Source organism: Leucoraja erinacea, chromosome 3 (genome assembly GCF_028641065.1).
Source record: "Leucoraja erinacea ecotype New England chromosome 3, Leri_hhj_1, whole genome shotgun sequence".
NCBI lineage: Eukaryota > Metazoa > Chordata > Chondrichthyes > Rajiformes > Rajidae > Leucoraja > Leucoraja erinaceus.
In genome coordinates, this window is record NC_073379.1 from 41,504,322 (window position 1) to 41,520,231 (window position 15,910).

A 15,910-nucleotide genomic window follows, 5' to 3' on the forward strand; every position below is an offset into this window, starting at 1 on the left:
ACACATTATACATAAATTAATACACAATTTTAAAAGAAAAGATTGCCATAGATACAAGACCTCAGACAAAAAATATGATTAGATAAAACACAATTCCATAGTAGTGCAAAAGGTGGGCTATTGTGTTCTACAGTCAAACTAGGGTTAGGCTTGTGTTGGTTGGTCCAAGAATCTGATAGCTGTCGGTTCCTGAACCAGGTGGTGTGGGACTTCAGGCTTCCTTGAACAATAGTCATGTGATAGAAACATAGACCAAATACACTTTCAAAAAGTAATTTTTATTAAAAAGCTGGTGACAAACAATCTCTACATAAAATGTTGCAGATAATGCTTAATGATTTAAAGCAGGATGAAAACCATTTAGCGTTAGCATTCAGTTGGAGTAAATGAGTTGGAATAATACACTTCCATGGTTTGTTATGGTTTATACTGGTCATGAGAAAAAACATAAATAATGTAATAAAGATGTTATTGCTTAGGTGAAAGAACCTATGGTCTCGGTGGGGCAGTATATATGTCACAATCCAATCCAGCTATAGTGCAACAGCACATACAAGTTAATGATACTGGCAGGCCAAGATGTATTTTCTGTACTGTACAGTTTTGTCCATTAAACAAGTTACCACTTGTCAATCAGTTTAACCTGGTTTGCCTCTATGTACAATTTATTATACAATACACAGGATTAATAACATAGGCTCAGGATTGTGACACAATATCCTCAGAAGAAAAAAAAACATAACACTCTCATGAAACCAATCATTAATCTGAACACAGATTTAAATGCAAAAACAAGAGCATATATCACCAGAACACAGTGTAACAGCCTTCAATTATGCAGCTGGTTATTGGGAAAGTAAAAATAAAACAAAAGTAAACTAAAATCACTACTATTTTTACAAATTTATTTGTGATGCACAAGACCAGCTTAAGCACAGCATTGTTTTTATTTTACAAGAAGCTCGCAGAGAAGAAACAGAAAATGGCTGTGGATGCAATAAGCTCAAAGATACAGTATGTGGTGGCAAAGCATTGGAAGTCTCTATAGATGCTTGCATTTACAGTGTGCTTTTTAATCACTAAGAATCTATCAATAACTTGCACTTTGCTGTGACCACTCGCAATCATCATTTGTTTCTTTTCCTTAGTTAAGTCAAAACTGTTCTATAAAAATATAAAGAACTAAAATACTTTTATGCTACCTACTTGAAATGATTATCAATTGGTATTATTGAGTATTATTTATGTATACATGGAATGACTTACTTTAAAAGGCTTGTGGGAATTAAGGAATTGCATGTTATAAGACAATTCAAAGGACATTCTTCCTGAAAAATTGTTAAACAATTAAATTCTTCACTAGCAATGTTTTTCACAAGGTGAACTACAAAATATTAGCATGAATGCCCAAAGACAGGAGTTTAACGTCAACCCTCAAAGACATCTAGAAAAAAAAAGGAATTTTGTAAAGGGAATTCTCTTTAGTTGTGTAGCGGCCTTCAAAATTTCCCCGCTCTTCATCTGTAACTCAGTTGAGCACTGGTGTTAAATCATCATCTAAATATGTCCAGAGGACTTGGTAAGGCATTGGCCAGACTCCTTCTATTGTTGCCCCAGAGAGCTATTCAACTGGACTGTTCGCCATCTGTAAATCACTGCCATCTAATTCATTCATTGTCGTTCATTCTCTGTGACGTTGAAGGACTGCTTCGGACTGGCAGCAAGTCGTAATGGCATGGAATGTGACTGTTCTTGGGGAGGTCATAAGGACCAAAGGGAGTGTTTCCATTGCATGTTCCATTAACGACACTCACAGTAGGTTCTAGAACACAAGAATATCATAGTTAATGATTTCATTGTAAAAGTGTATCTGCAATAATTGTTTTACAGGACAGATGATAAATCCATTCTCAATAGAGCAGAGGAAGTTAGGAGGTGTTATTTATTGGAGATATTTAAAATGATGGCTTATATAGTATAATTTCAGAAACATGTTGACAATGATTGAAGGATTAATAACCAGAGAACACAGATTAATATAATTGGCAAAGCAAAACGGGTGAAAGTAAGATTTAAAATAATGACACAAAGGTCCGGAGTAACTCAGTGAGTCAGGCAGCATTCCTGGGGAACACGGATTGGTGACGTTTCGAGTTGGGACCCTTCTTTAGATTCAAGCTATCAAGTAAGAATAGATGAGGCTCTCACCAGGGTCTCTTCTATTATCCGTAACTCGGCTCTCACTCCCCATCTAGTAACAAGGGCAGAGTCCCCCTTGTCCTCACCTTCCACCCCACCAGCCGTCACATACAACAAATAATCCTCTGACATTTTCACCACCTCCAACGGGATCCCACCACTGGCCACATCTTCCCATCTCCTACCCTTTCAGCTTTACACAGAGACCGCTCCCTCCGTAACTCCCTGATCAATTCGTCCCTTCCAAACCAAACCACCCAATTATGATAAATCCATTCTCAATAGAGCAGAGGAAGTTAGGAGGTGTTATTTATTGGAGATATTTAAAATGATGGCTTATATAGTATAATTTCAGAAAATGTTGACAATGATGGAAGGATTAATAACCACCCTCTCTCCTGGCACTTTCCCTTGCAACCGCAGGAAATGCTACACTTGTCGCTTTACCTCCCCCCTCGACTCCATCCAGGTCCCAAGCAGTCTTTCCAGGTGAGGCAGAGGTTCACCTGCACCTCCTCCAACCTCCTCTATTGCATCCGCTGCTCTAGGTGTCAGCTGCTCTACATCAGTGAGACCAAGCGTAGGCTTGGCGATCGCTTCACCCAACACCTTCTCGGTTCGCAATAACCAACGTAATCTCCCGGTGGCTCAGCACTTCAACTCCCCCTCCTATTCTGAATCTGGCCTTTCTGTCCTGGGCCTCCTCCATGGCCAGAGTGAGGCCCACCGTAAATTGGAATAGCAGCGCCTCATATTTCGCTTGGGTAGTTTACACCCCAGCGGTATGAATATTAACTTCTCCAATTTCAGGTAGTCCCTGCTTTCTCCTTCTTTCCCCTCCCCTTCCCAGCTCTCCCGCAGCCCACTGTCTCCGCCTCTTCCTTTCTTCTTCCCGCCCACCCCCACATCAGTCTGCGGAAGGGTCTCGACCCGAAACTTTGCCTATTTCCTTCGCTCCATAGATGTTGCCTCACCCGCTGAGTTTCTCCAGCTTTTTTGTGTACCTTTGATCAGAATATTGCCCAGTGGTGATATTGACTGGAATGCTATCCAGGTAATATTGATCAGGACATTTCCTTCAGTTCCTTCTTAAACAAGTAAAATACCTAGCTTGTTTCACAATACCAATATTTAAGATTTGGAAATCCTTAATGGCACTGAACACCTCATGCCCCTGGTGATATCAATTAAGATAATCCCCTGCTGAAGCAGTCTGAAGAAGGGTCTCAACCCGAAATCTCAAGTCACGGAAAACAACCTCTTGACATCCAGTCTGTTAGTATATTGTCTGGTGATAATAAATAGTTTATAATCCTGGGTGTTATTGATCAGCATATTCACCGAGTCATGTTAACATAATATTCCCCAACAATGGTACTGTTCAGGATATTTGCATTGTGACATCGCAAAAGTGATACTATCTGGAATATTCGGCAAGCTAATATTGATCAGAATATCTGAAGAAGGGTTTCGGCCTTGTCTATTTCCTTCGCTCCATAGATGCTGCCTCACCCACTGAGTTTCTCCAGCTTTTTTGTGTACCTTTGATCAGAATATTGCCCAGTGGTGATATTGACTGGAATGCTCTCCAGGTAATATTGATCAGGACATTTCTATGATGATATCGGGCTCCACGGGTTATATTAACATTATAGTGGCATGAATCGGGATCTTGCCCTGGGGACATTGGTCAGAATATTTCCCCGGGTGATATTACCCAGTGGTGACAATGACTGCAATATTCATCCATAGTGATATTGACCTTCATAGGATGGTGATATGGAACTCGATACTCCCCAACGGTGATATTCGTCAGGATATCCCTTTGATGTCTGCATAAGACAATCTGTCTGATGACTTAATTATCATCTAATATCCCAAAAAGTCAACCGCATGAATTGAAGAGTAATGGCAAAGACAGAAAATGCTGGAACACTCAGCAGGTTGAGCAGTGCAGATGCTGCTGATGTGCTGAATGTTTCCAGCATTTCCTGTTCTCATTTCAAATTCCCAACATCTGCAGTTTTGCTTTGTTTTCACGAACCAAAGAGAGATTGAAGTGATGTACATTCAGATGCAAGGTTCACTCAACTAGGGAAGATGTGGAAAATGGCTGGGCTCTGCTTGCTTATAATTCTTGGGCAATTCCTCACCTTGATGGAAGGTCATTCACATAACAGCTCTGTATGTAATCTTAAGAATGTTTCTTTGATAGAGCACTATAATGTAGATTATATCAAACATACCAACTTCGTAAACATTTTTATTAGCTGAAGTGGAGTTGCCAATCTCAGCATACGGTGAATCTCGGCGAGCTGGAGACTTCATCTCCACATAGCCACACTCTGAATTTTTTGATGTAAAAATTGGTGGATCCTTGATGGTGGCATAAGGGTTCTCAGTACTGTTGAGTGAGCATGTGCTGGCACTAAAGCCTGAAGTTTTCACCAGATCTGTGGGTGTGAAAACAAATCACACATTAAAAATAAAAAGAGTTAATTTAAAAAATATACCCAAAGATGATAATTTATCCTGCAAGGCTTGCAAATAGATGTTTATGCTTCACAGGGAAATCATATTTACTCTTTAGCTGTTGGATGCTTCAGAGAACTTTCACATTCCTTTGACTGTTCTTTGGATTTAAGCTCATTTCCCCACGGTAGTAACATTTCTCCCTCCCTCTCTCCTCCTCTCTCCCCTCCCCCCCATTTTTACCAAAACAAAATTAGTTTCTAAAATAAAAGATCCAGGTAGTCAGGTCCAACCTATTTAATTTATCTATGGTCTTTAACATTAACTCTTGTTTCTCTCCCTTTTCAGATAATGACATCTGCTGAGTAATTCTAGAAGTCAATTTTCATTAATCGTTTAACTTCATACAGAATCCTACAATATAGAAGTTGGTTTTTGTTGGCCTCTCCTCCTTGTGCCAACTCTTTGAAAGAGCTCTAAACATCTCCACTCTTGAATGTTCCTTCCCCAATAGCATTCCAGAGGTTTCTTATTCAGGGAGGCACAATGGCGCAGTGACAGAGTTGCTGCCTTACAGCTCCACTGACTCGGGTTTGATCCTGACTACGGGTGCTATCTGTACAGAGTTGTACGTTCTCTGTATGACCACAGGTTTCTTCGGATGCTCCGGTTTCTTCCCACACTCCAAAGATGTACAGGTTTGCAGGTTAATTGGCTTCTGTAAATTGTCCCTAGTGTGTAGGATAGTGCTAACATATGGGATGATTGCTGGTCGGCATGAATTCAGTGGGCCGAAGGACCTGTTTGTTAGCACACTTTATCTCTAAAGTCGAAAGGTCTTTTTTTCAGATACTTTTGCTGCTATTATTAAAGTTACCATTTATCCACGATTTCCAGAGTTGTTCTCCATTCTAAACTAGGGATTGAAATTCTGAAGAGTGGCATTTGGATAGCTGAATGTCAATTGGTATCAAAATGGGCACAGAAAATTGTTAATTGATCCCACTGAATTATTTAACAACTGAATTAAACAGTGATGGGTAAAAGTTGCAAATGGATATTTGACTCCACTACCATGACTTAAGATGACTAAAAGTTCATGTATTTATGCGGACACGGTCTCTGGTAAACTTTTGCTTCCTGCACCATGGTTACAGTGCATGCTGATTCACTGTTTATATCCACCATGGCTTCGATGGCAGCACCTCCCAAACCCACAGACTCTCACTTAGAAGGACAAGGGCAACAGGCACTTTGGAAAAACACCAAACCAAAATTCCCCTCATGTTACACACCTAGAAATGAGTGGCTGTTCTTCTACTAAGCGGTGCAGGCTTGAAGGGCCGAATGGCCTACTCCTGCACCTATTTTCTATGTTTCTATTGATGTCAATTTTTGCAGTCACTGACTCTACTGCACCACAGAAACAGTTTTTGAGTCATAGTCATACAGCACTAAAATAGGCCCTTTGCCCCAAATTGCCCATGCCGACCAAGATGCCCTGTCTACACTAGTGTAGACCTGCCCGCATTTGGCCCATATCTTCCTAATGTTTCCTATCCATGTGCAATACTTTCACCACACTCACTGCAGCAGAGCAAGACGGTAGTTTGCCACCAGCTTCTCAGGGGCACCATCGACAGCTAATAAATGCCATCAGGTCCATTTATTAGCTGGCGATGGTGTCATGGCCAGCAATGCTCATAGCCTCTGGCTCAAATGGTTATTTGAAGAGATTGCTCATCAAAAGCTGAACACAGTGTCAAAGAAACAGGTCCTTGGAAGTATAAATGCTTTGAAATCACCGAGACCATTTAAAATGTTACCTTTTAGAGATTTTCCAACGTATCCCCTATCAGCACCAAAAGCACCTGTAAGCAAACCAAAATAATGTTTATACAAAGGTTAAATGGCAGCTGAGGCAAAACATAGATTATCCAGAGAACTGTATTTGTTCTGAGAAGCAATCCTGAGAAAGAAGATATTGTCCTCGGAATATATCGTGACTATATAATGGGATTGAATCAATGGAAAGATGTTGTCAATCTCGAAAGAGTGCAAAGAAGATTTATGAGGATTTTGCCAGGACTCAAGGCCTGAGCTATAGGGAGAGGTTGATCAGGCTAAGACTATATTCCTTGGAGCACAGGAGGATGAGGGACGATCATATAGAAGTGTACAAGATCATGAGAGGATTAGATTGGGTAAATGTACAGTGTCTTTTGCCCAGAGTGGGGGTATCGTGAAGCAGAGGGCAGAGGTTTAAGGCGAGGAGGTTATGGGCCAAGCGCTGGTAGGGTCGACTAGTGCAGATGGGGCATGTTGGTTGGTGTGGGTATATTGGGTGGAAGGACCTGTATGACTATGTTTCTATGACTCTATAACAGCTTATAATGTTTTCCTCAAGGGATTCAAGTATTCAGAAATAACAGATTCGTGATAACAGATCTTTGTTTTTAAAATACCGTAAAGATCTGTGAGGGTAGATGGAGAGGAATCTGCTTCCTCTGTTGAGAAGCATGCAGAGCAACAGTACAAAACAAAATTAGGCCCATACAAAAAATAATGGAAATCTGGGATGCTCTCCACTCAAAACTCTGCAGGGTTGGTGGGGGGGGGGGGGGGGGGGGGGGGGGGGGGGGGGGGGGGGGGGGTGGGGGTAGATAATTGAATGTTTAAATACTGGGTAGATCCTACTGTTTATGTACAGCAAGTTGTAAGGTATAGAATAGTCAACATCTAATAAACAGACTTGAGACACTGAGCAACTCCATCAAATCTCAATGAACATTTAAATCAAATGAATCACAGACAAAGGAGCTCATATTTGCATAGGTTGAATGGTTGAGTAAAATTATTACAAATCTCTGTGTTGTTAAAGATCAGTCTATCTACAGTATAATAAATCAATGGCCTCTAGAACTAGGGGCCACGCATTCAGAATAAGGCTTGTTCATTAAAGAGGAGAACATTTTCTCACAGAAGGTTGTGATTTGTTCTTTAATCCAGAGATTATTTAATGTGTAGTATAATCACTTGGGATGGGTTTGTGACTATAGAAAGAAAGTTGAGCTCACTATTGCCAATCGGTAAGCTCAATTGATCTCATGCCTTTGGCTTTTGTTTCAAATGCAACAGGGAGAACTTTCAGCATTGATACAGCCACAATACAGAATAACTAATGGCAATCAGGGAACTTCAAAGATTGATCAAGCTTGGTCAACGATCAGAAATAACTTTGGTTTTAATGAATAGCGGATCAGATTTGAGGAGCCAAGTGGCCTACTCCTTGTGGAGTCTGTCACAGACGGATTCCACTGCCTGTTGGTCAATAATTGGATCGATCTCCTGAACCAGTGGCCGCGGATCTTTCCGAACTAAACTAACTGTGGAATGAATCCATTTACAGAGCCACTCTGCTGCCAGATTCTAAGTTGTCCCTGCCTTCCCTTTGGAGCCTTCCTCGTCCCCATCAGATGCCGAGTTCCCAGAGCCCAGGTTAAACACGACCGGTCACGGTTAAGTCTGTGAAACCGGCCCCATCAGAGACTGCAGGCGGGATTAACAAAAGAAAGGACCATTCGCCTATTGTAGCGGGTGGCTGTTCGTGAAGAGTGTGAGAGTGAAGGAGTGTGGGGTGAGATTTAATTTCCAGCGGCATGTAAATGATGGACCCACAAGCGTTGACACTGCAACGGCAGTAGCAAGAGCGAGAGTCTGTTTCAACAGTTTGTTTATTTTCAGCTGATAAAAAAATAAAACACAAAGCGACCCGAATGATCACCGCACTTAGTACCGATGTCCTACATACTGCCATTGATAAAGGTACATTACTACACCGCAAGGAGTAAACAAATCCAAATATATCACAGAAAACAGTAAAAGTTTGTTTGCCAAGGTTCTTACCAGGCACTCACCAATAACTGCAATGAGTGTATAACTGTTATACCAGTGTCTCAAAATGTACTGAACATAGCAGTTTGTTTGAAACACTGCTATAACACTTATGTTCCAAAGCATAAAGCAACAAACACAGAAACAAAAAGCAATAAAACCAACAAAATCATTGTAATTTTGTGCAAATGAACCATAAATACACCCAGTTAATAGTTTTGAAAGCAGTATTTTCTTACCTCGAAGGAGCAAAGCTGGTAAATACGGATGAAACGCAGGTCTGTATACACGCAGCAGCTCAGCTGCCGAGAATGTTTATCGCAAATGACCTATGACCTGGGCAGGCACAGTCGGAATACCAAACTCGCTTATTGTTAAATTTAAATCAGGCTAGTTGATTTGTGATAAGTAAAGGCTAAAAGGATGGGGAAAGGCAGATGTATGGAATCAGGTGACAGATTATTGTGATCTCAATGAATGGCAAGCAGACTTAGACTCCTCTTTATACTACTAATATGTTCTGAAACTATCTGGAACAAAGCAAAATTAATTGTTGGTTCTATTCATATCATCTGTGTTGCTTTTCTGTTGTCTTCCAGAATGTTCCAAAAGACACTGAAGCCAACAGACACAGTTTGAGCAGTTTGAAAAATAGGTAAATAGAAAATAGGTGCAGGAGGAGGCCATTCGGCCCTTCGAGCCAGCACCGCCATTCATTGTGATCATGGCTAATCGTGCCCAATCAATAACCCGTGCCTGCCTTCTCCCCATATCCCTTGATTCCACTAGCCCCGAGAGCTCTATCCAACTCTCTCTTAAATCCATCCAGTGATTTTGACTCCACTGCCCTCTGTGGCAGGGAATTCCACAAATGCAGTTAAAGAAGATGGTTCCTTATCAATCAGTCAAGTGGCAACTAGAGTGCAGGGGAATAAATGTCAGTCTTCCCAGCAATAGCCACACCTCAGGCTTGAATATAGAAATTCTTAAACTTAATCAAAAGAAGTACCAATATTTAAATCATAATATCCCTGCACTGTTTTATTCTTCCTTTCGTTAACAATAATGTAGAAAACAGAATACCTAAATCATTCGGGTAGCCTCCTTGCTTCCAGTCTGCAGGTAGAGTTGCTGTGTAGTCCATCATGGAGCCTTGCTTTCCTTGACTTTTGAGGTTCTTTATGTTAACAAACAGCTGATTGTTTTTTGACTGTTGATTAAAATTGAGCAAATAAAACACATCACCAGCAGAATTTAATATGATTCACCTTTAGCAGTCACAACTTCACTGGGCTATTCTTGCTGAATTGGAAGCTTGACATTGAATGGCCTTGTTCCCAAGGCCAGAATTACCATTCTAATGCAGCTTGGTGCTGAAGCTACTAACTAGCATTTCAGTAAAGAAAATAAATGAAAAATGTACACTTTGGAACAGTTTCACAACATCCCAAAATACTTTATAGCCAATAAAGAACATTTTAAGTAAAGCCTCTGGTGTAATGTAGGAAACCCAGTTGCCAATTTGCAAACAGCTAGTTTCCACAAAGAGTGCTGAAATAATGACTGGATCATTTTTTAAATAGCTGACTGAAAGATTAGTGGAGTAAGAAATGATGAGACGATGATTGGGTGAAGTATGTCACTTGGGATGGGTCTGTGACTATAGAAAGAAAGTTGAGCTCACTAAAGCCAAATCGTATGTGGTAAATCCAATTAATCTCATGCCTTTGGCTTTTTTAAATGCAGCAGGAAGAACTTTCAACATCGCTCAGCTGTGCAAAAATATGGCCACAAGCTTTAGCTGCCATCTGGATGTGGTTCCATACATCCAGTTCCATTGCAGATAATTGGATCAAGTCTTTGGAGGGCAGTTCCACTTGTTTCCAACACTCTTGCACTCATTCAGCATTACCAACCAGAGACAAATTATTGTGCCTTCTGCCAGTACCCGAATGCTCTGCTTTGTTCTGCTGCCGTTGCCTAAGCCAATATATGAGGTCACAAAAGTGTAATTATTATCATTTCAGAGGCCAACCGTTGTTGCTGTGGGAAGTTGGCAGGTTGACTATCACTAGTACAGGTGCACAACCTTTTATCCGAAAGCCTTGGGACCAAACACTTGTCGGATTTCGGACATGTTCGGATTTCCGAATGGAAGATTTTTTAGCGTAGATTAGGTAGGTAGCGCGGGCGGCTTGAAAAGCCTGGAGCGACTGCCTCCTCCCCGGAGACCAGGGAATCATTGTAAATCATTGCATAAATGTTAGTCAGTTAGTTTGGAGGGATTTTATGTGGTGGTGGAGTGGGTGGGTGAAGGGGGAAACTTTAATTCTTAGTCCCCTACCTGGTCGGCGACTCCCAACATCGCGGAGCTGGGGACTCCGTCCGGCCGCGGGCGGCGCCGGTTGTAGCTCCGACCCCGGCAACTCGACCCCTGGCTGCGAGGCGCTCCAAATCCAGCGCCGCCCGCAGCCCCCAGCTCCGCGAATGTTGGGAGAAGGCGGCCTCAGCACCCTGGAGCTTACCGCACGGCGACCCGGTAAGGCATTGCCCGCTCCCCGCTGGTATCCCAGCGCCGCGGGCGGCGGTGGATTTGGAGCGCCTCGCAGCCAGGGGTAGAGTTGCCGGGGTCGGAGCTACAACCGGTGCCGCCCGCAGCCCCAGCTGGGAGTTGGCGGCCACAGCGCTGTGGAGCTTACTGCACAGCGACCCGGTAAGGCATTGACCGCTCCCCGTCTCTCAGGCCAGGTAGGGGACTAAGAATTAAAGTTTACCCCTTCAACCCCCCCTTCACATAAAAGCCCTCCAAATTAACTGACTAACATTTAAGCAATGATTTACAGATGTTTAAGTGTCTCGCCGGTCTCCGGGGAGGAGGCAGCCGCTACAGTAGTACAGACCTGGGTTGACCGTGGGTCGTTTCGGGTCAGGTTTGGCGCCAAACGCGAGCTTTGGTGTGCAGACGACATCCTGGAAAAAATGGCCAGTTTTCGGAGTTTTTCGGTTTCCGGAACACCGGATAAAAGGTTGTGCACCTGTATTGTGAGCTACCCGAACAACTAGTGGTAACTGAAACCAAGGCCATAATGATTTGGTTCACAGTGATTTACCTTTCCAGATGTGCCCCGTTGGCAGTTGTTGGTGTGTGATGGACTCCCACATTGGGCGAGGGTATGGTAACTTGGGTTGGAGAAATAGTGACTGTTTCCATTCCCAGTATTTCCTTGTGCCATGTTTTCTGCAAAGAAAGCAGTCAATTGGGGTCAGAAAGTGTTTACAGTTTTATTATCATGTTCAAACTTACTTCTCCAATTTGGCAACATGTATGAATGAGGTTGTTTAGTTTAGTTTAGAGATACAGCGCATAAACAGGCCCTTCGGCCACCGAGTCAGCACAGACCCGGAGGTTGCAGGTGATTGCCAGAGGTTGCAGGTAGTGGAAGCAGGTAGGGAGACTGACAAAAACCTCCGGGAACCGCACGGAAACCTTGGGTGGGGTGCAAAGTCTCCAGAGGTTTCCGTTCTGGTTTCCTAAGTGGGACAGGGGCATAACACTACCCTACACACACTTGGACCATTTTACATTTATACAATTTTTCGAAGCCAATTAACCTACAAACCTGTACGTCTTGGATTGTGGGAGGAAACTGAAGATCTCAATGAAAACCTACGTGGTCATGGGTAAAACGTACAAACTCTGTACATACAGCACCCGTAGTCTGGATCGAACCCGGGTCTCTGCTGCGCCACCATGCCGCTTCAATACATTGATTCAGTGAAACATTACCTTGCCTGTAATATAGTAAGCCAACCCAAGGAAACATATAGAAATGCTTTCAAACAGATCTTCACACCGAATCATATACTTGGACATATACTTGCACAAGAAACAGTAAATATTGCGATTTGGAGCAAAAATCAAACTGTTAGAAGAACTCAGTGGGTCAGGCAGCATCTGTGGGGCCAGAGGGATAATCGACGTTTAGGTCAATATGCTGCATCAGAATTTATTTGGGTACTAATGGGGGGTTTTTTGAGATATTTTCTCTTTTCACACTTGCAGAATTCATGTATTATTTATGTTCTTGTGGCTTTGTCTGAGCCCATCTGTCTGTGATGTTGCTGCAAGCAGGATTTTCTTTACCTCACCATACTTGTGCACATGAAATAAACTTGACTTGACTTAAGATGCAGATCAGCTTTGATAGGAATGGACCTCTCCAGCTCTTAGGCAACACTTTTATACATTAAGTAGTGAGACTGCATGAACTACTGCCTTGAAGAAGAGGGATTAAGGAGGATGACTTGATGAAAGTTTTGAGATGTTAACCGGAACGGATAGAGTAATCACTTCCACTGGTTGGGGAGTTTGCCACTCATCCCAAAATTAGTGCAAAGACATTCAGGGATGAAGTCAGGAAATGTCTCTGTATGCTGAAGTGGCACAGTTGTGCAGCGGGACACTGCTGCCTTACAGCGCCAAAGAACCAGCTTCGATCCCGACCACGGGTGCTGTCTGTACAGAGCTTGTACATTCTCCCTGTGTCTGTGTGGGTTTTCTCCGGGTGTTCCGATTTCCTCCCACATTCCAAAGACGTGCAGGTTTGTAGATTAATTGGCTTCTGTAAATTGTCCCTAGTGTGTAGGATAGAACTAGTGTATGGGTGATCGCTGGTCGATGCGGACCTGGTGTGCCAAAGGCCAGTTTCCACGCTGTATCTCTAAACTAAACTAAATTGTGGAGGAAATTTGGAACTCTATTCTGCAAATAACATTTGATGCCAGGTTAATTGATAATCTTAAATTTTAGACCGTGTTAACCAAAAGTATAAAAGGGTGTGAGGAAAAAGCGGGTACTGTATATGGAGTCAAGCCAGGTCAGCTATGATCCCATTGACGTGAGGGACAGAATGGCCTTCCTGCTCAGGTACTTCCGACACCTTTTCTTTGCTCCACAATAAACATTAAACATTCGTTAAGACTTATCACTTGTGTTTTTCTTTGAAAGTTTCTCACCTGTGATGGCATAATCCGTGTTCATAACTCGGAGGGTGGGCGAGTAGGTTACGGCTGCCATGTTGGTCTCCTTCCCCTTCTGCTTGCGCCGGTACAAGATGAAGAGCACCAGAAGAAAGAGGACAAGCAGGAGGAGGACCACAATCCCCACTGTGGCTCCAATCTGGTGGGAATCAACTGGAATGGCTGTACTGGTCCGGCTAAGGCTGTTGAGGTTTCCAACGATAATAACGCCAGCTGGAAATATGAGGACAACAAATGTAACATCACATTGTGTTTACAAGTGTGGGAACAAGTCTTGTCACCCCTGGATGGCGTGTGGCTGCCTGTCAAGATGCAGTTACACGGTGGGTGGAGCAGGGATTATAGTGCTGATCATTGTTTCAAGATGTTGTTCTCTGTAAGGGTCATTTGTCATGGTGTGATGATTTCATAATCAGTGCACTGCAGAAAAGAAAGCATTTGTATATAACCGCTCACATCCCTTGTAGGATGTCCAAAAATAGTAGAATTGGTAAAGGGGCTGTCCCACTGCGGCGACCTAATCCGTGAGTTCAGAAGAGTGTCTTCGACCCTCAAGCTCTTGGACACTCACCTGGAAAATCTCGAGCTGAATCGATCGTCAGCGATGAAACTGCGAGCTGGATCGACCGACCTCACACATCGCAAAGGCGGGGGCCAGGGAAAGCGGGGGAGCGCTGTCTGAAATTCACACACGCGATGAAGACGAAGGTAAAAGACGGCTGCGCAGTGTACAGTAAGTCCTTTAGAGAGCGCGGAGGGTGGGGGGGGGGAGAGATGGGGAGAGACGGGGTGAGAAGGGCAGAGAAGGGGAGAGTAGGGGAGAGAAAGGGGGGGAGAAGAGGGGGAAGAAGGACTTTTAAGAAGCCAGAATAAAGTTAGTGGGCATTTTATCTACCGGTCGGTTTCCTTGGTCCTGAAAACTCCAATGAGCCAATTAAAATGCCCGATCAGCGAAGGAGATTGCCCACGGCTGCCCTCGACTGCCTGTAACTACATAGCGACCCCAATCCACTGCACTACGAGTTCAAAAGAACCATCCCAACCAATTTTTATTCGCAGAAAACCTTTCAACATTTCAACGAGTTTTCCTCGACCAAACTGAGGCCACGAATACTTGGGGACTTCCCTTAAACATGAAGGAGAGTTCAAGTGACCTCATAGGACCTCCTAGGACCACGTGTGAACCATGCAGCGAGTTTGTCGAGGGCAAACTCTTCTCAACTCGCAGGTCAGGTCACCGCAGTGGGACAGCCCCTTAAGTATTCATTGTAGTGCAGCAGCCAATTTGTACACAGCAAGCTCCAACAATCAACATGGTAGTGAAATGTGAGGACAGAGACACAAGGCTGAGAGATTCACCCTTCTTGGGGGTCGGTGGATAATTTTGGAAGTGTGACAGTCAATCTGTGTGCTGCCTTCAGTTCAGGAAGTATCACGCTCTGACTGGTGCTCCCTCACAAGGAGCAATGCCTGGGAGCTAAAGGTGAAGTCACCAACCCCGTGAGATTGAATTGGCAAGAATGGAAAACCTGCAGCAGCTTTGACAGCATGTTCTCATTGGGGACGGGCCTGACTGGCTTAGGGGAGGAGTCAGCTTCCTACACCGTGCACATCATCATCACATATATTGCTGTGTAAAACATTCAAGGTTAGGTTTGATGATGAGATGAAGAAAAATGGGGGAAGAAATATGGGAACAGAGCAGGTAAATACGATCTGAACTCATTGTTTGCGTGAAGGGTAAGAGGTGGCATGCGCAGGATAGTTCCAAAGGCCTGTTTTCCTGTTGCTTCCTCTATTTTGATCGACTTCTCTTGTAGCCAGTCTTTTACTCTGGCTGAGCATTTGCAAAACAGCAAAACACCTTTGCTAACACTCATCGAGCGACTGGGGTTTCAATACGGACTTTGAACTGAAGAGCCAATTCACAAGAGGCTGCAGGTAATTAGAGTGCTGACACATTTGGATGCAACAACAACACATTGAGAAAACATATAGGGGTTACAGGGTTCCCTAATTAAAAGACAGGATGCCAGATCTGGGAGATATGATGAACCAGTTCTGGGCATTGCCTTTAAAGAGGATGTGAACGTCTTGGGGAAGATGCAAGATGCAAAAATGTTTCACCAGAATCTTGCCAGAGATGAGAGACATGTGACAGGAAAGGTTGGTGAATCTGAGATTGTTTTCCAGAGAAGGTGAGTAAAGATCTAAAGGAGGGTTTAAAGCAATAAGGGTTCGGACAAAGCAGTCAGAGAGAAAATATAGCCACTGGTGGAAGGGGGAAAGCAGTGGACACAGATTT

The 15,910-nt window shown here is 43.3% G+C and overlaps 1 protein-coding gene across 1 annotated transcript in view; it reads right to left on the reverse strand.

The window, feature by feature from the left end:
- Nucleotides 1-259: 259 nt before the first annotated feature.
- The window catches only part of megf10 (multiple EGF-like-domains 10), a 166,962-nt gene continuing 151,311 nt past the window's right edge, over nucleotides 260-15,910 (reverse strand). The window contains exons 20-25 of the mRNA XM_055632519.1: nucleotides 13,582-13,818; nucleotides 11,676-11,803; nucleotides 9,649-9,775; nucleotides 6,498-6,542; nucleotides 4,446-4,652; nucleotides 260-1,822 (exon numbers count right to left, since the gene is read on the reverse strand). Coding sequence (XP_055488494.1) covers nucleotides 1,668-1,822; nucleotides 4,446-4,652; nucleotides 6,498-6,542; nucleotides 9,649-9,775; nucleotides 11,676-11,803; nucleotides 13,582-13,818 — 899 coding nt within the window. The 3' untranslated portion in view covers nucleotides 260-1,667. The remainder of the gene's footprint in view (nucleotides 1,823-4,445; nucleotides 4,653-6,497; nucleotides 6,543-9,648; nucleotides 9,776-11,675; nucleotides 11,804-13,581; nucleotides 13,819-15,910) is intronic.